Source organism: Botrytis sinoallii, assembly GCF_014898435.1.
Source record: "Botrytis sinoallii strain Bc 23 chromosome Unknown BSIN_008, whole genome shotgun sequence".
In the NCBI taxonomy this organism is placed as follows: domain Eukaryota; kingdom Fungi; phylum Ascomycota; class Leotiomycetes; order Helotiales; family Sclerotiniaceae; genus Botrytis; species Botrytis sinoallii.
The window spans coordinates 839,342-861,528 of record NW_024066035.1 but is presented as its reverse complement, the minus strand read 5'-3'; the positions used below and the strand labels follow the sequence as shown (position 1 = coordinate 861,528).

Genomic DNA, 22,187 nt, shown 5'->3' with positions numbered 1-22,187 from the left:
TACTTTCAGTTTAGATTTGAAAATTCATTTGAGAGAGAGGGGTAACTTGATATTTATCCTCCTCATAACTCTCTAAACCACCTCCCCCTCTTTCCATATTCACTTATTTGATACAGATAGATCGGATGCCTACACACCAACCAGCTACAAAAGAGTTCCTATCGTCTCTCAACCTTCTTTCAACCTCCTTTCAAAAACAACTTCATTTTTTCCATCACCAAACTCCATCTCTTTCTACTGGTACCACGTCAAAATATAACTTCAAAATCAACCTTTAATACGTTGAACGAGCGTCAACTTGGTAAAGATTAAAATTCGAATTGTGTGCCATATTTCCAGATTCTTACCCGATCTTTCAAGGCAGCCTTCATTCAGCATCGTTTCATCTCACTTCACAATTCACAACGGGACGTGTTACGCCCATACAGCAATTATTCTACGATAATAAGTGAGTAACTATATCCAAGCATTTATCTATCTCATATTCATCTCGAGCTTTGAGGTTATCCCAATCATTATACAGACCCATTTGCTCTTCACAGACAGACTGATTGTCTTGTTCGAACCCCAATTCACAACCTCCCTCTTCCAAAGTTCACCTTTTCTGGAGATAGAACCGGAAAGTGAACCAACTAAGTTTGCAAACTACAATATCAGATCTCAGACGCTATGCAGATTTTCTAACTTATTAGTAGAGCTCGTAACATTGTCAAGCTCAAGCTGAACTTCAATTATCTTCCACGTTTATCAGCACGCTTCCTGATATCAATTCGTCAACTTCTACTCAAGATGTCATTCCGCAACAACCGTTATGCTCCTGCTGCTGAGTGCGTATTCCAATCGATCTTGCTGTGTGTTTGAGCTAATCAGAAATTGTAGGCGCGCAGGCGTTATTCCAGTCGGGTAAGTCAAACGATACTCATCATGCACATCAAATACGCATGATTCGACATATGATTCTTCTCTTCGTGCTATCTTTCATGGAGTTCGCTGATAGCAATGTCTACAGGTTCAAAATCAAATGCCGCCACTGCAATATTTTCAAGACCAAGGATTGCTTCTCGAAGAAAGAGATTTCTTCGTACGCAAATCAATATGCTCAAAATCCGGGTATGAAACTCGATCCTATAAAATCACTTCTACGATGCATGGGTTGCAAGGGCGGACAAGCATCTGAGCGCCAGTGCGAGGGGCCATGCTCTAAGTGGAAATCTTTGGACCAGTTTAGCAAGGCTCAGAGATCTAGGGGCAACGGGGTAAATATGCAAATTTTCCACGAGTGGCTTCTACTACATGCGTGTAATGACTAACGTGTTGTTTATAGTGGTGCATGGAATGTGTTCAATGGAAGGAAGGTCATCATCCCGAGGTCAATACTACACCCGCTCCTGGCACCGAGCTAGAGCAACTTGATACAACCAGTGATGCACCTGAGCCCACAACAGGTTCTTCTTATGCTGCGAGCATGGCGAGTGTAAGTACTTTCTGCCTTCATTTCATTATACCAGATAACTTCGTTCATTCAGAGGGTGACAATCGAGCCCTGAAGTAATTTACCACGTACTAATCAACGTTTCACAGTTGTCCCTTGGCAACACTCCAAACGGTTCCCAGCTTCTGCGAGCAGCTGCTGGCAGTCAGATTGAGAACCGCTCGCAATCATCTATGAGTAACGCCTATGAAGGTACTCGTACAGCTAGTTCGGACGTATGGTCTACTCGCGACTCAAGACGTCGTGCAGGTCCTGCCATACAGTACAATACATATGATGCCAATGGAGTACGCCATTCTCAAGAAAAAGCAATGACCTTGACTTCTCGAGCTACTTCGGCTGTTGGTGCATCCAGCGCAACTTCTGTTGCCAGCGGTCCTACTCTTGCTACTCGCCCAGTCACTCAAAGTCCAGCCGCCACTGCTTCTCGCTCTTCACAAGTCACAGCTCCTCGCGTGGTTGTTAACCAATCCACTGGTTGGGCTAAGCCTGTAAGTCTCTTAACATGAATGCTTGGTTTCACTCTTTCCGCTATATCACTTATTTTGTAATGTTATCAAATATGCTAATAGAACTTTTACTTTCAGATCGGCACTCGTACTGCACAACCAGCCAATCCAGGTGCTCTCACTGCATGGGCTCCAGAGTCGAATGAGGGTTACCGCAGATCGGCCTACGACTCCAGCGATGACGAAATGTGAATGAAATGACTATTGGAAGGTTCGAAGCCTGCCTATCTGCTTGGTTGCTCCCCCGGGCACCATGGTTGTTTGCGGAGGAGAGAACACTTGCAACGACTTCATGATGTTTTTCAATTAAGGCTCCTTAATTGAGTGAGCGACTTTCTATCAAAACGATGGCTTTTCTTTCCATAAATCAACACTAGCTTTTCTATCTCCTCTCTGAACACTGTTAACTTTGGCGTTGCTCTCGGGCTCCGTACACGACATGCGGTGGTTTCATGGCTTTGGCTTCGACTATAGATGCTGGCAAGTGAGCTTTGTTGGTAATGCGTTGCTTTAGTTAGTTAATACAAGCGGGTTATTTACAAATAAAGTGTTATTAGTGATATGCTATTGTATGCTCTATTCATTGTAGAAGTTCTCCCAGGCCTCAGTGTTTTGGGAACTCATATTCAATGAAGTCTTTTGATATAAGTTTTCAATGGGATGATCTCTCAAGGATGAATCAATAGCTATTTTAGGCTTCACCCTTCTTAGGATGTATAGCAATAGGTAATATAAAGTGCTACCTACCATTTGATCTTTCATGGGAGCTTTGATATACTATCAGAATAGGCTAACGCCCTTTCATAGAGGGAGTTTGGTTTAGAGGTTTAGAAGGTGAGTTTTAGGTTGGTAGATGATAGAGTGGTTGTATTATATAAAAAGAATTTAGGGCGGGGGGATACTGAGATGGGGATGGAGATGAAGATTAGACGTGGAGATGTGGATGTGGAGATGTGGATGTGTTTGAATGTACTTGTGTTTGTGGTAGGAGGGTGTTGATTAGTGGGTACATTTTTTTTCCCTGGGAGGTTGTGATTTTGATTGTGTTTGTGTTTGTGTTTGGGGGTGATGATGGGTGATGATGGGTTGGATTGGGGAATTGAGGAAGAGGGGAGGAGGGGAGGATGTATTAGAATGGGAGTATGAGTATCGATGGGATATGTGGGGAGAATGAAATGGGATGGGAGAGATGAGATGAGAGAGATGGGATGAGAGAGATGGGATGAGAGGGATGGGATGAGTGAGATGGGATGAGAGAGATGGGATGAGAGAGATGGGATGAGAGAGATGGGATGAGAGAGATGGGATGAGAGAGATGGGATGAGAGAGATGCATTGGAATGGGGATTGGGATTGGGATAGGGAATTGGGAATTGGAATACTTTGAGTTGTGGGAGTGCGAATGGGTGTGTGAAATGCAAAATGAGAATGAGAATGAGAGTGAGATAGGTGAGAAGGAATAAGATGGGATGAAATAAGAGTTGGAAGGCTGTGGTTGTTTTTATGAGTATTTGTATGAATGTAGGGACTGGGTGGTGGTTGTTGTGGCTGTAGGTAGATGTTAGATGGATGTCAGGTGTGTTTGAGATGTGAGATTTGGTATGTATGTATGTATATGGACAGGTAGAATATTCACATGTAGGTAGAATATTTACATACTCATTGGCTGCTTAATATATACTGGGATTACAACGATATAAATGACGATGTATGGCATGATGCATGGTATGATAGATATGAAAACTATACGGACAGACAGATAGATAGACGGATAGATAGATAGATCTTTTATACCCGGATATAGGGATTTCGATGTGTGGATGGATGGGTGATTGGTTTGTGTGTGTGTGAGTGAGTGTGAGTGAGTGAGTGTGTGAGTGATAAATACTATTGTTATTGTAACTTACCTACTGGTAAGGAATTAACCTTAGTAATCAAGTAATAGGAAAGATATCTATCTAATCGGAGCGGATTTTTTAGTATGTGATGAAGGATAAGGATGTGATGTGATGTGATGAGATGAAATGAGATGGTGTAGAAGAGGGTGTTGGATTTGGATTTGGATTTGGATGAATTGGGGAATTGGTTGTGGGTGGGTAGGGAATTGTGTTTATTGGGTGAGAGGAGAGGTAAGTAAGATTAGGGTTGTGTTGTGTTGTGTGGTAGCTTTTGAAGGGATTGAATTGAATTGAATTGAGATGAATTGAGTGAATTCAAACAGAGTGGAAACGTGGCGGGGATGATTTTATGTGTGTTGTGTTATTGTGGTAGTTGTATTGGTGGACTACGTTATGCTACGCCCTGCTATGATGGGATTTTGGTGGGGGAGTGAGGGGAAGGAAGAGGTGTGGGAGGGAAGGAGGGAAGGAGGGTGAGAATTGGGTGTTTGGTGATGATGTAGGTACGTATCTATGTATGTAGGTCTGTAGGTATGTATTATGTAGGTATGTAAAGGAAGGCTGGTTGTTGGTTGGTTGGCTGATGGATGGGTGGGATGGTAACTGGTCAAGTAGGTGGTACCTAACTCATGAATGAATATTTTCATATATTTTATTTAAATCTTGGGAGGAGATTGATTGAAGATTGTATATAATAAGGTTAATATCTATTGTAGAATTTAATTTGAAAAGATTAATTGGAATTGAATTAATCGTGGGTTGATAAAAATGGATACTGGGAGTAGATAGCTGCTAGATAGATAGCTCAAAAGCCCTATGAAAACCCTATGAAACCCCTTTGAAAATTTCATTCCCTTTACTCGACTACCCCTCCCTACTTTCATTCTCGTTTAGAGATTGTTAGTGCCCAGGTGTGCTGTGTGGATGTGTATGTACCATGTACGTACTACATACAGAGCTCTGTAGTATGATGTACTAGCGATGGAGAAATGAACCAGTGAGCCAGTCTAGTTGTTAGTTCAGGGACGATAGTGATTATTAGTGGGTGTAAACGTGGTCAGTTTATTAGATCGTGGTGTGATGATTTCGCTTGTCCACTGGTTGGATGGTTAGAGTGGAAAGCTAATGCGTAGTCAACGGGAATCTATGGATAATGGAGAGGAAGTTTTGTCGTCGTGAAGGATGGAGATTGGCTTGGATGGGTGTTGAGACCACTGAGGGAGGGGAGGCGATGAACTAGAGGATGAGTTGGTGTTGGTAGGGTAGGTAGTCAGAATGAGAGACTTAGAAGCCTGTTCGGTTAAAACTAAATGGGGAGAACTCCCGAAGAAGGAGTTTGAGAGAGGGATCATCCTATCTTGACTTATGAGAGGTGATGCTTGCTGGAGAATAACATCTTGCGTGATGATGATGTCGATGATGATGTATTCAGGGCAGGAAGTATCTTATCATCTATCACCCATGGATCTTTTTACTTTGTAATCTTGGATGAATCAATTGATGAATTGTGATTTGCGTCATCAGGATTCTTTTACGCCGTTGTACGGAGTAACTAGAGAGTATATGTAAATATAGATACGGAGTAGATAAACCAGGTAAGGTATAGGTACCTCTATAGGTAGGCAATAATTGCAAGGATTTTTTATGATACAAAAATCACCTATGATCATATACAAAGTATTGTATTTGGACTGAGCGATGTCATCTTGGTAGATCTCTAATTCTAATCGTAATCGTAACCGTTGTATCAAATACATTTTTGTATCCAGGTCTGCTCTCGAAGTTAAAGTAAATCATCCATCCATCCATTGATGAGTAAAACAATCAAAAACAATTTTCCGCATAGCCGTTGCCCGATATATGTATCTTATGTTGGAAATTATCTCGTGGGACTCTTGACGCCAAATAAGCCAATGAATAGCCATCGACTAGGGTTTGATTGGATGTATAGCGATAGAAGAGAAGAGTCCTTGCTCGCAAGACTTGCATTGCAGTATCTGAAGTAAAAAAGTCTTGTTTTCTTTTGTTTCTTCCGTTCTGCATCGGATTCTGCACCTGCACCGAGTAGGTACCTGGTGATAAGGTATTGTATGGAGCTGACTGACCTACCTCTACTTACCTCTACCTAACTCAATCCGAAACTGGGGACGACACGACTTTCTTCGAGATATTTCTCACATTGTCCCAATAAAGCTTTTGCACATCTTGAGAAACGGTGACACCCCCCACCATATACAGCCATACCATAACCACCTCAGACTCAGAGCTTTCAAATCCCAAATTGAATATCTCGTCTTCCAAACCGTGGATCATATATTGTGTCAAGTCCAACCTCATCTTCCATTCGAATCACGAGCAAAGTATAAGACACCAGAATACCATATACCAAGCCGAAACTCAACCCCTCACTCAACCTTTATGAAGTAGCAAACGCCAAAAGAACATAGCCTCGCCTTTGAAGATGGCCCATTTTGACGCTTATGGTCGCCCTCTACGAGGCGATTCAGGGCCGGAATATGACTATGAGACCTACGAGACCTACAATTTCAATGATACCAACAGGCATATGCCTGCCTATTCAATCCCCTCGACCTCGAATAGATATCCTACCGAATCTCGAGATTCACCGTATGCTTCCCAAAGCGCATCAAGTGTACCACCACATTCACCACAACAGTCATACCCATCAAACAATAATACCATGGGAACAGCATATGGCTCCGACCGTGGCACTGCTGTAGATCACGATGCAGTATCGCCGGAGATAATTGCAGCAATCACGGAAAAGGTCAAAAGAGAACGTGAGTATATGTTGTACTTCTCTTCATTGCATGTTTGTCATTTTTGAGCGTTGTTGAGCCTCACCAAGTCGCCCATGCTTACTGAAACCTATTCACTTAGTCTTTGAACATCTGAAGCAAACAGGCTCCATTGATGACCAACCGCGAGCCTCATATATGCAACGCGAATATTCCGAGAAATCCAACTCTACAAATCAATCTCCTCCCCCTCTAGATAACCGCAGAGTTTACACTCCTCCTTCACCAACTTCCACTACCAAACCAACCTTTTCCCCTCCACCTACAGAACCTATGAGATCTCCTCCGGCAAGTCCTTCCTCGGACAAGCCCTCCGTAAGGTTTAATGACCGTGATCGGGATCGTGATCGTGTTTACAATGAGCGACCGGCGCAGAAAGTTCACCGCACATACTCGACCTTGGAATTATCTACGATTGATCAAAAATGGGGTCGATTGTTCGATAATGATTCTCGGCCTACGGAAAGATTGGGACAGTTCTTGAGAGGACTTGCGAATCATATTGTTAGTCTTCCTATTCTTTGATGAGGCATTTGGGTGTGACAAGGCTTTCGCCGAATCATTTCATTTTCATTCCAATCTGAGGCTGTGTTGAATGTCCTACTGACATCATTCACAGGTCGATGATTTTGCGCCTAAAAGGAGCATTGTGATCACACCTTCGAAAATGGCAACATATTATAGCTCGTACCCTATTAACAACAAGGAAATTCATCCATATGTTTGTAAGATTTCCCAGTCTATATCTTAGCTCTACCCATGCTCACAGATCTAGCTATTTTCAAAAATTTGTCCAGTACGCAAATATCGAAGCTATACCAAGATCTGGGATGTCAACATCACCTCGTCCAAGAAGATTTCCATTCGGCTCCTACGATACCGGCCTTGACTCCACTTGGATTTGCACATTGGATGACGATTCAGATTTCCGCTTATCCTAGCGAAGAATCCGAGAGGTTAGGAAAAGTTGTTCTAGCTTTACCGATTAATGCCGATGGGCAAATGGTAGATGGAAAACCGGAACGTTTACCAAAACAGATATCACGCCACTTGTTACCTAATACCGGGGACCGTGAATTGGAGAAACTTATGAGGACTTCATTATCTCACTTCTCTGATGAACTTGGAATTCCTCATAGCAGCAGAAGCAAGCCAACAACCTCGAGCGTACCACTTCGTCAGACATCACCCACTGATAGATCGCAATCTCGTTCTGATGATACACCTCAACCCAGGGCCTCCTCATACACAGGCCCGACTAGCAAGCCTATAGAACGAGAACGTATGCCTTATGCTGGAGCACCTTCGGCCCCATCTGAGTCGTCGAGCGTCGACGAGGGACCAAGTGTACCGATTGAACGCGAAAGAAAACCATATTCCGCCCAGCCTGGTAGTGGCAAGACTCACACCGAAACCAGTAATCCTAATTTCCCAAACAGGCCTGGACGGGCGAATTCCACTAGCCGCGCAAAAGAGCCGCAAGAACGTGAACGTAGTCGGTCAAGACACACACGTAGGCAAAGTAATGCAAGCCAGGATAATTATAAGCCACCGCCGCTATCATCTTCGAAACGCAGTCGTAGCCCTCAATTCAAGAGCTACAGTCATTCTACACCTACCAATATTGATATTGGATCCAGCACTTATGTGCCATCGCCCGCCAGTTTCCCACCCGCCTTCGCACCCTCGTCATATGGATCGACTAATTCCTTCCCTCCGCCACCTTCTTCAGATATGCGGGACTCGAGAGACAGGCGACGAGATGATCGGTCTCATCGCAGAGGAGCAGAAGATGATCGTTTCTCAAGTACTACCCATATCAATGATTTCTCAAGTCCGAGAGATGCCGAGAAATGGGATAGGTTACACGAGGGACTAGATTCGAGAAGTAGCGATTATGACCGTGATCGACCCACTAAAACTACGGGCTCTGCATACAGTGAACACACAACTAGGAGCTCGTATATGGAACCCACAGTCGGCGCTGATTATGAAGATTGGTATCGAGGTAGTGGGTTGGATAAGAGTATGAGGAATAGTATGTATTACTGAAGTATTGTGGGGAAAGCACTGTAACCTCTGGGGGTTATGTTAACGAATGATTTTTTATTGATGATATGATATCATATGATGATGAAAGATGAGAGATGAAGTTTATGGATTGAGATTGACGTTGTCACTTTTATGTTTTGGATACGGTCGTTTTTGGATCTGGAAAATACCTGGTTCTCGCTTCTATTTTAGGCACTTGATGGGGATAAGATATGGAATTACCTTGGAAATGGATTTTGGATTTTGGATTTTGAATATTTAGGGGCTGGGAATGGAATGGATTGGATTGGAAGGGATTGGTTTCTTGGTAACATCATCAATTCATATTGGATGTATGTATGTATGTGTTTTGTCTTTTTAGCGTTGAGATTCTTAGGGTTACGCAGGTTAGCAAGTTCGATATGATACCATTATCAGAATTTTTTTATGAGATTTATGTTTTTTTTGGCTTTGACTTTGGGTTTGGGTTTCAAGTTTTCGGAATTTGAGATCTGAGATTTGAAAGTTGAATTGATTTTGGTCTGGTGTGGTATGAATTCGTTTGATGTGATGTGATGGATGTTGTTTGTGTGATTTGTGGGTTGGGATGAGGTGTTTGTATCGTATTGTATTATAGTATACGTTATTATATTATTATGATATATATGCATATATGCAGTTGGAGGTTTTGGTATGCGATGATTTTATAGAGTATGGATATGTTATGAATATTATGTTACGTTCTGGGAGGGAGAGAGGGAGGTGTGGGAACTTGGAAGAGGAGGCGAGGGGTCAGCGAGTAAAGGAATTGGAAAGGGAGGGAGGGAGGGAGATTAGAGAGTAGATAGGTATATATTATTTTTGTGCTATCTCTATCTCTATTAGATGAATAGGTAATAGATAATAGATAGATTAATACTAAACTAGTCAGTTCGATCTGGATGTGGTGCAGTGGGGATGTTTGTATGTATTTTTGTATTTTTGTATTTTTGTATTTATTTGGCTAGGACCATTAGGTAGGTGAGTAGGTGGGTATCCAAGTATCTAGCTAGCTAGATAGGTATCTATGTAATGAAGAGATTGATTTCTTCTTTATTCTTTCTAGTTACTAGTCTGGTATGATCTGATGCGTGTGGGCTTTTGATAATTGAGAATTGAGAATTGAGAATTGAGAATTGAGAATTGAGAATTGAGAATTGAGAATTGAGATTTGAGGAATAGAATGGATTAGAATGGATCAGATTAGATCAAATTAGTTTCTTATTTTACTTCATTTCATTTTTCTTCATTCATAGTAGAAGAGAAGAGGTGAGGCGAGGCGAGGCGAGGGAAGGAGAGATACAAGGAGATTCTGCTTTCCTGCTTTACTTGTGTGTATAAGTCGGATACCCCACTTTCTGGCCACCCCCCTTTTGGGCCACTTTTTATACCCAAAATACACCAAAAATGGAATTTTTAACTTTCTTATTCATGGATAGAATTCAATGAAAATTTGTGTATATATAATTTAAATCGATTTAAGCTTATTCTGAAATTTTTAGATTTTAGGATTTTTCTGTATTGAGAGCTAGAGCTTCAAAACATCGTTTTCTAAATTTATATGGGAATCACATACAAATTTAAATTTCTTATAAAATCTTTAATAACTTTTTAATAAAAATTGCTAAAAATAAACTATATAATTTTATTATAAATTTATAGTATTTTTAATATAAGAGATTCAGAAAAAATAGAAAATTTCTTATAAATAAATATTTATAGGGGTACCCTCAAAATGACAGGGATTATTTATACTATTCTAAACTCACCATATACTATATCTCTATATCTGTTAATTTTTCTTAATTTTTTTTTGAATTTCTATATAGATTTAAGTTCAAATCTTTCAAAAAGATATACAGTTTTCTTTTAATAATTGTTGTTAAAAAGTTATTAAAGGTTTTATAAAAAATTCTAAATTTGTATGTGATTCCCATACAAATTTGAAAATCGATATTTTGAACCTTTAGCTCTCAATCCAGAATAGTCCTAAATATCTAAGAATTTCAGAATAAGCTTAAAACGATCTAAATTATCTATATATAAATTTTCATCAAATTATATTTTATATTCATAGAGATATTAATAGGCCTAAAAAGTGATTTTTGGTGTGAAAGGGTGGCCCAAAACAGGGGTGGCCCGAAAGTAGGGTGCCCGACTTATTCATATATTCATATATCCATATCCATATATATATATATCGATACCTAGGTATCACTAGATATCTATTGTGATTTCTCCTCCTAAATACCAATCCAATCTAATTCACTGCAATCCGAACTAGTATATACCATCACACGCCATCACACGCCATCTCATCCCCTCATCTTCTATAGTATCTCATCTCATCTCATCTCATTTACTTTATTTTATTCATAATCGATACCATACCATACCTACATACGTAACATATAAAGTAAGCCAGCCAGCCAACCACCCCAATCTCATTCTCATCCTCGTGCGTATCTCGCTCTCGCTCTCAAGTTTCGAGATTTCGATCTTCGAAATCATCCACGTTTCATGATGAAAGGGATATAAACACAGTGATGTGCATATCCAAATATATACAAAAGTCTCCAACCAACTCCATCATTTCTATCTCTTCCCTAGTCCACCATTCCATCCCATGCCATCCGATCTAAAACCCTCTCAATCTAGTATCGCCGCAAGTTTTCACACCTCTTTTCTTGTCTACAACCCAATATTCTTTTTTTCTCTTCTCTTCCTCTAAACCTCCCCCCCTTCACCCATAAAGACTCCTTCCATCCCACTCCCTCCTCTTCCCTCATTAATCATACTTTCCGCATCACCGACTTGTTTCCGTTCCGAAACCTCTCGCATCCCCATTCCTGCTTTTCCTTTGCCTAATTTCAAATTCATTTGTTTATGTCCTAGACCCAGCGTCAATCCTCGGGATATACCGTCTCCCCCCCTTGAGCGCGCCCCGCCAATATCGGGAGGGGACTGTGTTTTCCAGGTATCCCTCATGACTGCTGATTGTTATTGGAGAGGCTCCGAACTCGAGGAAAGTCGGTTTAGGTGAAGGTATACATCTGTTCCGTAGCTATTTTGCAGTGAAGCTGGTTAGTTATTGCAAACCTGAGAAAAAAAGATATAAAAAATACTTGTGAAACATACCCCTCCATACTAATCAACTTCAGATCTCCTCCAAAATATCTAGCGTATAATCTTGAAATTGGGAGACCGTAACCAAATCCTGCCATTGGAGCTTTGAAATCACTCTTATCGAAATCTGGATCTAGACTGGGTGTACTGTCCACGGTGGTATACATATAGGTCAAAACTAAAGGTATAGAACTTCTAGGTATTCCGCCACCCTCGTCTGAAATTTTGATTGTAATATCCTCTTTTCCCTCCGCAACGACGACTTTTGTGACGGGAAAATCTTGCTTGTCCTGTCCATGTGTTTCGACAACAGCTCGAAGGGAATTTTTGAGAGTTTCGAAGAGCATATGCGAGAGATGGCCGGGTACATACATAAAATGAAGATTTGGAGGGCACACCAGTTGAATCTTTGGCGCATCAAAAAGCCCATAATGGTCTTCGCAGACAAATCTAGCGTTTTCGATTGCTTCTTCCGCAAGATCTCGAACATTGGTTTTCGTACATATAATACCTACATAATTAGGATCTTTATCGTGACTTTGATCTGTGAGTGCTATGTGTTGTCCAATGAGCATTCTTATGCCAATACGGGACATGTAGAAACGGTCGAGGAAAGATTGTATGTTATTATCGATCTGCATGCGTTGCCGTTTCCGCTTATATTCAAGTATTCCTTGCGCAACGGTTGTGACAACTCCGTCGTGCCGCCTCTTTATATGGTTAAGGGTTTGTGCGAATCTCTGGTTATAATCGTGAAGCTCTGGAGGCCAGTCTGTACTATCTTCTACTGTGGCAAAATATCTTCTTGTTGCGGCCGACTTTGATTCTTTTCCTTTTCCATTTCCATTAGAGCTGTATTGCCCCCTCATTACGCTCGGGTTTTGTGTTGCTTCCGCAAGAATCTTGGATGGCTTTCCATTTATTTTCGCAGGCTTCATAAGTCTTTCTTTCACATCTGATGACAATTGTGGTCGAGGGAGCGTGGTAATTTCCTTTCACATGTCAATTCACGTCGACATTTGTGGGTGGATAAAGAGTCATACCTCAAATGACTGTGCGTACCAATCCTTCACCCTCTTGATTGAGGGCATCTCATTGAGGCCATCTGGTAAGTCTGATAGTTCTTGCACTCGATGCGCAAGTCGTATTGGAAGTTCCTCGGAGAGGAATTGTGATGCTCGGAAAAGTGTACCTATTTGTAGAGCAATATCTGATTAGCTTAGGAACCATGGCAGAATCCCCCCAGACCCAGAATATAATCTAATAGCTTACCTGTAGATGGCCTCTCTCCAAATTGTACCATCTGCCTCAGACTCACACCCGTAGCTGGGAAATGTGAATAATGTTTGATGGTATCCATCAACATCTCAGTTGTCTTCCACGACATCTTGTTTAATTCCTTTGGCCCTAGGGCCCCTAAAATGTGATCTTGACCCCTTCAATAGTCTCGTATTTCAGTCTAACATTAGTTGTCGTTGGCGGTATTGAAGTCTTTACAATCTTTGAATAACTTTTGAGTTTTCTCCCCGCGTTCGTGATATCCTGGGAGTCGAGTGAGTACCTTTACTCAGATGACGCAGAGCTAACCTAATGCTACCGAGGCAAAACGAAGGCGGTGATTGGTGAATTGACAATTGGAAATAGTAAGGTTAAAGGTAGGTAGGTAGAGATGGAGAGAAGAAAGAAAGAAATGGTATCAATTGATTGTTTGCAAACAAATCCAAATCTTATTTTTCTCTAATTGAAAATTGATCGTGTGCACATGTACGATGATTAGATGGAATTAATAGGTAGTCATGTTCTCATCACATATGAAAGTGCCATATTACCGGTACGAGATAAATCTGCAGCAAATGGAAGAAGACTAGGCATGTGTGTATGGATGTATGGATGGATGTGTGTCTCTGAGTACCGAACGCTCCCCCCATCATCCCCCCATCATCCCCCTTGTTTCCGAACGACCGAGATAACCTTACCGACGATGCACCATATATCACCCACGTTGCAACGCTGTTTGTCCTTGAACATTTCCCCGCCCTTGCTCGAAAGGTATTTCGGATCTTTCTTTGGCTTGCTGAACTTACACATCGCGTTCAACAACATCCACCATCGTCAACTACACCATCTATAGGTACCTACCTAGATATCTTGTCCTGCTCGTTTCCTAGCTGAAAACCGGCAAAATGATAATAGGACACACTGTGGGTGTGTAGAGTCACGACGATCTTCTCAATTTCCTATACGGTAGTCATGCTTAGAATGGTCTTATGTTGTGTGCGTCTTACTATCTGTTCTTGGTATTGTACTATTGGCATTGACAGCTGAGTCAACCTAATGGTCTTGGGAAGAAAGATGCCAATCTTCTTTTCACAACATGCATGTCGCCATATTCTATACATCAAGCCTCGATATTACCTCGGATGTTGAACCATGGACAAATCCGGAAAACTCAATCTGACGGATACTTGCGGGAAGTATGCTGGCCATTATAATTGGCGGAGAAATAAAGAGAGAGGGATTGACAAGAAATTGGTAGGCAGATAGACTTTTGCCTTTTGAATGAGCTGAGTCTTGGAATACATCTTTATTCTCTCGACCTTTCCTTGGGCTCTTCTGAGGTTCCATCTGATGTGGAGATGGATAAATGGAATAAGTGGAGGGGCCATGAAACACGTGACACACCTACAGTCTAGACTTTCACGCCAATATTATCTGCGGAAAAAGCAAAAGAGCAAAAGACAAATGAGGGGGTATTGAATTGAGGACTCATTCTGAAGTCTCTCTATGTAAAGAGCGACTTGGTACAGTTTTGACATTTCTACTTTGTTCTGCAAGATCGTCCTGATCAAAACTAGAAAATGGGAAACAGTGATGGAGAACAGAGAATGGAGAATGGAGATTGAAGAAAGAAGGATGAAGGAGTTCCGGTATAAGAAGCGAGCCGTCCAAAGTTTTGGCGGTTCTGTCAAACTGTTGCTCTTATCCAAACTGTGAATTTGATATCATCCACCATGAAACATGACGCCCTTTTGGCGTGTCACAAAAATAACAAACGGGGAAGGAACGATTTGATAACTCAATCAGGAAGATGCAACTACCCGATGGGTGACCTGCCCGCCTCAACGTCAATCTTTCTTTTCTTTCTCGATCAAGAACCCAATAGTACCAGAATGACAAGATCCTTTCGATGAAATTATCGTCAATTGCAGCTTCAAATATCTTCCAAAAATTAAGTTTAATTAAGTTGATAATGATTTCTTCAAGCAACTACCGTCTCGGAGGCATATGTCTCGTCGTATTTGTCTTCATTTATGCAGTCTGGTCTCCATTCAAGGGATTTGTATCGGAGAATGTCGTGGTCTCATCTAAACCGAAGGTGATTGAGCCTGGAGAAAGGTAATGTCTTCAATTGAGCAAGGATATAGCTAGTCTAACTACGAGAAGTGCCATCAAACAGTATCTAGGAAGCAAAGACTGTGGAATCATACAATCAGATATCTATCATGTACCATACCCCACCAAATCGAACGTCTCACCCTTCTGCAAAAACAGAGCAACGCTCCTCGAAGCTTTGAGCAGTGGAGGTAGACATGGATTCGATGAACCATATGTTGGCAAAGGTGAGAACCCACTCTTGCCCATGTTTGAGAATGCCACTCATCCATATAGATTGCACATATCGATGGTTTTCGACTGCCGAAATATGCATGATACTCGAAAGATTTAGCGCTATTGTGTTCCTTGGTGATGAGACTGCGCAAACTATCTATGCTGCTATTAATGTCTTTCTAAGAGAGGATATATCGCATGGCGGCCTTCAAGAATGGTTGATGACAGATGATGAGCGGATTGCATGTAAATGCGATGCTCAATTCTTGGACAATAATTGTCTCGGATATTCTGTGAAGAACTCCGAGGAAGTCGTTAAAAACGAAGCAAATGACCCCAAAGGAAGCCCATACGCTTGTCAAAGTAGGATTTAGTTGAATTCTCAGTAGGACAGCACTCTAACATAAAATTTAGGAATCCCCCATGCTTACATACCATTCACGACTACACCTGCTTCGTCCGCCGCTACAGCTACCTTTAAGTCATTAGCATACCAAAAACCAGATCCTTGGCGACCTACTCCGGTAATCTTTTCTCTTGGCCATAAATATTCCCACGATATGAAATTCTCCATCGATTCAATAAATGAGTGGATAGGTATTACCAACGGCGCTGAACGCAATATTCCGATACTTCTTCTTGGTCCTACTGCCTATGGCGTTTCAAAGGAATCCGGTAATGAGGGAAATATGGAGATATGGAAATACCAGGACGAGCTAAACAAAATTGCCCCTGACAAACATATGGATATCCTTCGACTTTGGAATCTAACTATCCAGGCAAGTAGTATTGACGGAGAAAGATATGGAGAGAAAGTTGCAATGGTTCAAGCTATGATGATCATCAATTGGTTATCGAAGCTGGAGACCTCTTAGTACAATCCAAGATACAGCGGTCCTTTGCAATTACGACATATTAATACGAGAAGGAAAATGGTAAAGAGAAGGCGGAATGTGTCTGAACCATCCGTCTTATTGTTAGCTACCTACTAAAGATATAGACTCTATAATTTACAATTATTTGCCAAAGTGCCGCAGAAACGTGCATGCCAATAACAACCCGTCATGTGGCATATGATTTTGAACTCTACATTGCATTAATCTATCATCTCGATGCCATCTAGATCTTGATAAGGATATGGCAATCCGGCCCCCTATTCCTAGTGCTGCACTCCCAAGAACTGGCGGCTCGCTTGGCATAATCACCACATAGATGATACTGTAATATGATGATCATTTGTTGATCTTGGCTCCCAGGTGAATACTTGGGTTCTTCGTGATATTCTCGTCCCGGAGACTTTTTAACAGTCGGGAAGCTTTTCAGCATTGTTGCCAGTCTTTTGGTTCATTTCTTAAAAAACCTGGAAATTCAAAAAAATGTATCCATTGAACTATTTCATTTGATGTTTTATCTTATGATTATATATAGACAACATATATACCCAGGTAGTAGTGTCAACGGTAATCCACAATTAGTAACCCGATATCAAGAAACAAGCTAATCAAGATCCATCCTATCTTCCCCCTCAATTTTTCCTCCTCCCCTTGTAGACACTCTTTGTCCATCAAGAAGCTTTCTCTTTTCCCCCTCCCCCGCGTTCCCCCTCCCATGACCCCTCGCCTTCAAAATCCGCACCGCCTCCTCCGCAGCCCTCGCCTGAATCTCCTCTTTCCTCACTCCACCCCCACCTCTACTATCTCTTCCCCGCCCACAAATACCGTGCATCGATACTCCACGCGCACTTCTCCATCTGCATCATCATCCGCATCTGCATCATCATCCGCATTCGTAGCATCTCCCCCCATCTTCTCACGCCGCAAAACATACTTGACATTTTCAGCATCGGCCACGATGCCCAACTCCTCCTTCGGATGCATAATCCGCACTCCCTCTTTCAAAATCCGTCGCATGTATTTAAGAACCCCCATTCTTTCCAATAACTGCGTGCATACCTCCATCGAGCCGCTATCAATCCATACCGCGCCCAGCAAACTCTCAATCATATCGGAGAAAAACTTCCGCGCATCCAATCGCGATAACAGGGCCCAGGGGAATCTATCCCCGGTGTATATCACCTCGAGAATCTGTTCGCGCAATTCCGCATGGCGCGCCAGAGCTTCTTTTTGATAGATAGAGAAAGATACGCTGGAATGACGGAGGAAACTCACGAGGGAGACTCGGCGGCGCGAGTGTGTTTCGTGGATGTGGTGATTGTTTTCTTCGGTGAGGTGGGTGACGTTTTGGTGGATACTCATTTCCATGCAGAGAAAAGCGAGGAAATCCGCGTTGACGAGCGCGGAGCGCAGGAGATGCATGTGGAAGTGGGAGAGGGGGGTGGGGTGCGACCACATGGCGGTAACGATGATGTTGTCGAGGATGGAATCGCCGAGAAATTCGAGGCGCTCGAGAGATTGCGTGCCGCTGGTGTACGAGGGGTGCGTCATGGCTTCGATGAGGAGAGATTTTTTGGTGAAGGTGTAGCCGAGGATGTGTTCGACGGGGCAGAGAGTGATGGGGAGGTGGAGATTATCGGGAGCTTGTTGGTAGAGTGACATTTGTCGGGTTTCTAGAGGGAGCCAGTCGAGTTCGGGGAAGAATAATTGTAGAGATTTGAGGGCTTTGGGAATTCCGCCATCGACCACGCATGCGCCGATTAGCGCTTCTACAACATCGGAAAGGATTTTGGAAGACATTTCTCTGGTTTTTGGCTCTGGGACGACCAGATCTTCGACATACATTGGACGCCATTTTGCACCCGTGAATTTCTTGGTCATTATGTACTCATCCAGACCAAGTTCAGCCGCCGCTCTTGATGACCGTGAATTGGACACGATACGATCCTTCATAGCCGACAAATATCCTTCGTGCCAATCTGGATGCGCTGCAACCAACTGTACCGATGTACACAGTTTGAGAATCGAGTCGCCTAGAAATTCGAGGCGTTGATAATTCGAATCTAATGAGTAACTAGCATGTGTGAGAGCGGTCTGTATAAGACTCCGGTCGCTGATTTCAAGATCTTTGAGGATGGTTCTGGATAGACGGTCTAGGACGAGTTGCACCTCAATGTGATGTGTGATGGAAGGAATCATCATACCGAATTGAGACAACTGTGCAGGCATCACATCTTGTACACATCTAGAAGCAGGTAGGACAGAGGAATATTGTTTCGAAGAGGATGAGGGTTTTTCATTCTGTACCTTGTGCAAAAAGTCTGCACGACGACTTACTTTAACCACAGCTAGATGTGGAACATCTTCCGGGGCATCTGAATAGTCTGGATAAGGGTTCTTGACTTGATTAATCGGTGGCTTACTAGGCAACCATTTTTCAAAGACATAGGGCGATTCTAGTTTGCCGACTTCTCTGATAAATCCCGTGTTGTTAATATTACCATTAGGATCAACTGGAACACAATCTGAACTGAGCGAGCCCGCATCTTGAAGCAAGATAAATTGCACAACTGTTCGACGTGACTGGATATGAACTTTACGACCACGATCCGATAACAGTAGATTGGTATCGTTCAACGCCTGCGCCAACATATTCTCGCTAGTGCCAATCTCGACATCATTTGTAAAGTCAACAAAAAACTCAGTATCAGAATCCCAATAAAGCTTCAATGGAGGTATTGCTGGTGGCTCAATGGGAAGACAAAGTTCCAACTTTATCCCATTAAAGCTCATAATCGATGTGCGAACGATTCCAGCATGGTGTTCTGCCTCTTGCCATGCTCTAGCAATGTCAACCCATGGATTTAATCTCTCCTTCACCTCCAGAAGAGACGCGCGAGTATCCACGGGCTTTGAAGTCAACTCATCGATGACTTTGTCGTGCACCATTAAGGGTAGCAAATTATCATTCACCAAACCCCCCTTGTATAATGCTAAATAAGCCTCAAAAGCTGCATCCTTTGCAGCTGATTTCTCACTCAACCACGATCTGCGGCTTCTATGAACCCGCAGACTTTGAGAAACTGATCCAGGCAGAATGACCTTTGCCCGAACATGTCCAGATCCCAGACTTGAGGAGTAAATAAAATCCGGCCTGAGGTCAACAAAATCTTTTGTTGTCAAAACTGAACAGAAATGATAGAGATGTGCCAAAGCGCTGTCAAGATCTAATTGGGCACCAGTGCTTTCTATTCGCAAGACCCTGTCGTCCTCCGACTGTTCATCAGCTGTCTCAATTTCGTAGATATGCTGTAATTCTCGCATTTCCTTTTCGTACTCCTCTCGCATGTTTCGTTCAAGCTCAGGCCAATTTATTACTTTATCGCCTGCAGCATCAAGAAGAATAAGCTTGGAGTCTTGTTGTCTCGCCCGCCCTCTTCTTTGTATGAAAGATTTGAGATTTGCCGGTTTACTATTTCATCAGGGAGTCAGTAATTGCCTGTGAAAGGATGTGGCGGGGTACAATGCGGTACCAAGGCTGCGTGGGGAAATGAAGAAGACGCGAAAGATGATATATCTATACATAGCGTCTAGGAGTGACATGTTAGACATTCCATTAAACTGACCTAAAGCATATCACCAGATTGCAGGCACGAACATCAATTCCCTCTTCCAGCACATTCGTGGCAATAAGGATATCAATCTTTCCACTCTTGAAACTTGACAAAGTGTCTTTTTGTTGATTGATATCTACAAGCTCTCCTATTTGGTCTGTACGATTGCTGTGTGAGGATGTACCAACCATAGTCCCAATCCTAAAACGCTCTTTTGTCAATGGATGATGCGATAATAGATGGGCTAGCACAGAGACCGTAGCTCTTTCTTGGACAAATATGATAGCGGAAAATGGAGGCTTCTGTTGCACAATTATTTCCAATAGCTTTTCAACCTTGTTAGAAATTTTGTCTGTATCTGAGAGAATTGAAGGAGAGATTTCGACTTGTCTGAGAGCCTTGGCGATATATAGCTTCTCGGCAGCTGGTAAATCTTCAACAGTGAAAGTGTCTTTTGCCGACATTGCCTTCAAGTATCTCGTCACCACTGCTGAGATATAGTAATCTGCAGCCCAGGGGCCTAGCTCAACAAGAATAATCTCATTGCTAGTTTTGTTAATTGACTTCAATTGAATTTGGCTGTATGTCTTGAAGCTCCTGAGTACTTTTGCTAGCTCACGTTGACTTTTGTCGCCATCACTCCTCTTTAGTGTCAAAACGTAAGGGTCTTCGAAAATGTTGAGACTTTGCACAACATTTCTTAGGCTCGCCACAGTCTTCGTCATGATGATGGTCAACTCTGGGGTGTAGTAGATAATAGATAGCAGTGGCAGCTTTACTCGAAGTTGAAGATCTGCTTGATGTAACTTTGGCGTGCAACAAACGGCATCCAAAGTCTCTTCGATATCACTCAACGATTGCGGACTAGATCTCATGACAGGGCTGGCCGAAAGGCCCAGAATGTGAGGAATCGGGGATCTTGATTTGTACGGGTGATAAAAAGATTTCATAATCTTAGCCCCTGGCGCTTTATTTACACAATTATGTGCTATAATCATTTAGCGGAGTTTGAGAAGATGTCTTGCTGAGCAAGTGGTGACGTGCATGATACTCACCTTCATCAAAAATAATCAACGAGAGACGTCCCATGCGTACGAATCCGTGTGTAAGGGCATCTAAGAGAACTTGATAGGAAGATACGACTACTTTGACATCCTTTAAGATCGCATCCCACTGTCTCTGCTCCGTCCATCGATCCACACCATCAGCACCAATAAGCAGTTTGATCAAAACCGAAGGAATATTCAGCTGGAGATATTCGTGGTGTTGAGTACAGAGCGCAACGGTAGGCGCAAGAAACCATATCATCTGCAATAACAAGATCAGGAAGAGAACAACGAGGAATTACAACTTTCTTCCCACCTTGTCGGGCTTCATCCGCTCGAGTTCCGCTAGCATTCGGAGAACGGCCCTAAATGATCGAATGGTCAGGTTATAATAAGCTCCTGGAAGCAAAAACATGCCTGCGACTCATGATGTGGACACCACCGTCTACCAGTACTCGATTTCAAAATACCTTGTCTATAGTATAAAAGCTGGAACTCAATCTCTTCTCCATAGATTCCAATCTTGACTCCAAGGTAAGAAAAGACTTACACATGTGTCTTGCCACTTCCTGTATCCATCTACGACTCTTAGCACCGGGTACTACCAATACTATAAGACATACTCACTGCAACGATGACATTCCTTTTCAAACTTTCTTCCAACATTTCCAGTTGGTATGTTCTCGGTGTTACTATCACGTTCTCTCCCTTCTCCCCTGCAGTGCTATCCTCATCCTCATTTTCAACATTCGACCCTGAAGTATCACTACATAAATCCTCTACAGTCTCATTAAGTCCTTCCCCAGACGTCAAAGCAATCAGATCCCCTTCAATCCCGTCTCGACCATCGATAAGGCTACCACCAGTATTCGGGTCAGGGTCAGGTCCAGAATGGTATTCCATATTCCCGAAACAAGCCGAAGAGAGAAAACGATTAGTTAGACTAAAAAACCTAACTGGAAGTAACGAGCAGTGGAGGAGCGATGTGGGTTTGCGAGATGGAGAGTCGCGAATGGGATGAGGTGTTCGTTTTTGCGACCGGGGTTTCTTGTTTCCGCGTATAGTTGTCCATTTTGGGAATTTATGGACCTTCATTTGTCATTTTTTTATAT

At 42.5% G+C, this 22,187-nt stretch overlaps 5 protein-coding genes across 5 annotated transcripts; 3 read left to right on the top strand and 2 right to left on the bottom strand.

Annotated features, from left to right (window-relative positions):
- Nucleotides 1–789: 789 nt before the first annotated feature.
- On the top strand, nt 790–2,193 carry EAF02_005292 (uncharacterized protein; the record flags this gene model as incomplete). The annotated part of the gene is made up of 6 exons (XM_038901340.1): nt 790–827; nt 880–903; nt 1,010–1,256; nt 1,325–1,474; nt 1,582–1,983; nt 2,080–2,193. 6 exons carry the CDS (start codon nt 790–792, stop codon nt 2,191–2,193), a joined length of 975 nt encoding a protein of 324 aa, XP_038758680.1.
- A 4,166-nt stretch (nt 2,194–6,359) lies between these two features.
- On the top strand, nt 6,360–8,769 carry EAF02_005291 (uncharacterized protein; the record flags this gene model as incomplete). Its single annotated transcript, XM_038901339.1, has 4 exons — nt 6,360–6,699; nt 6,800–7,221; nt 7,337–7,442; nt 7,493–8,769. The coding sequence occupies 4 exons, from the start codon at nt 6,360–6,362 to the stop codon at nt 8,767–8,769; spliced, it is 2,145 nt and encodes a 714-aa protein (XP_038758679.1).
- Nucleotides 8,770–11,787: 3,018 nt separating this feature from the next.
- Nucleotides 11,788–13,300, bottom strand: EAF02_005290 (uncharacterized protein; the record flags this gene model as incomplete). The annotated part of the gene is made up of 4 exons (XM_038901338.1): nt 11,788–11,851; nt 11,926–12,905; nt 12,957–13,105; nt 13,186–13,300. 4 exons carry the CDS (start codon nt 13,298–13,300, stop codon nt 11,788–11,790), a joined length of 1,308 nt encoding a protein of 435 aa, XP_038758678.1.
- A 1,863-nt stretch (nt 13,301–15,163) lies between these two features.
- Nucleotides 15,164–16,397, top strand: EAF02_005289 (uncharacterized protein; the record flags this gene model as incomplete). Its single annotated transcript, XM_038901337.1, has 4 exons — nt 15,164–15,309; nt 15,358–15,533; nt 15,583–15,885; nt 15,937–16,397. 4 exons carry the CDS (start codon nt 15,164–15,166, stop codon nt 16,395–16,397), a joined length of 1,086 nt encoding a protein of 361 aa, XP_038758677.1.
- A 622-nt stretch (nt 16,398–17,019) lies between these two features.
- On the bottom strand, nt 17,020–22,170 carry EAF02_005288 (uncharacterized protein; the record flags this gene model as incomplete). Its single annotated transcript, XM_038901336.1, has 7 exons — nt 17,020–17,178; nt 17,211–19,887; nt 20,042–21,017; nt 21,085–21,337; nt 21,392–21,440; nt 21,626–21,654; nt 21,703–22,170. The coding sequence occupies 7 exons, from the start codon at nt 22,168–22,170 to the stop codon at nt 17,020–17,022; spliced, it is 4,611 nt and encodes a 1,536-aa protein (XP_038758676.1).
- Nucleotides 22,171–22,187: the final 17 nt, after the last annotated feature.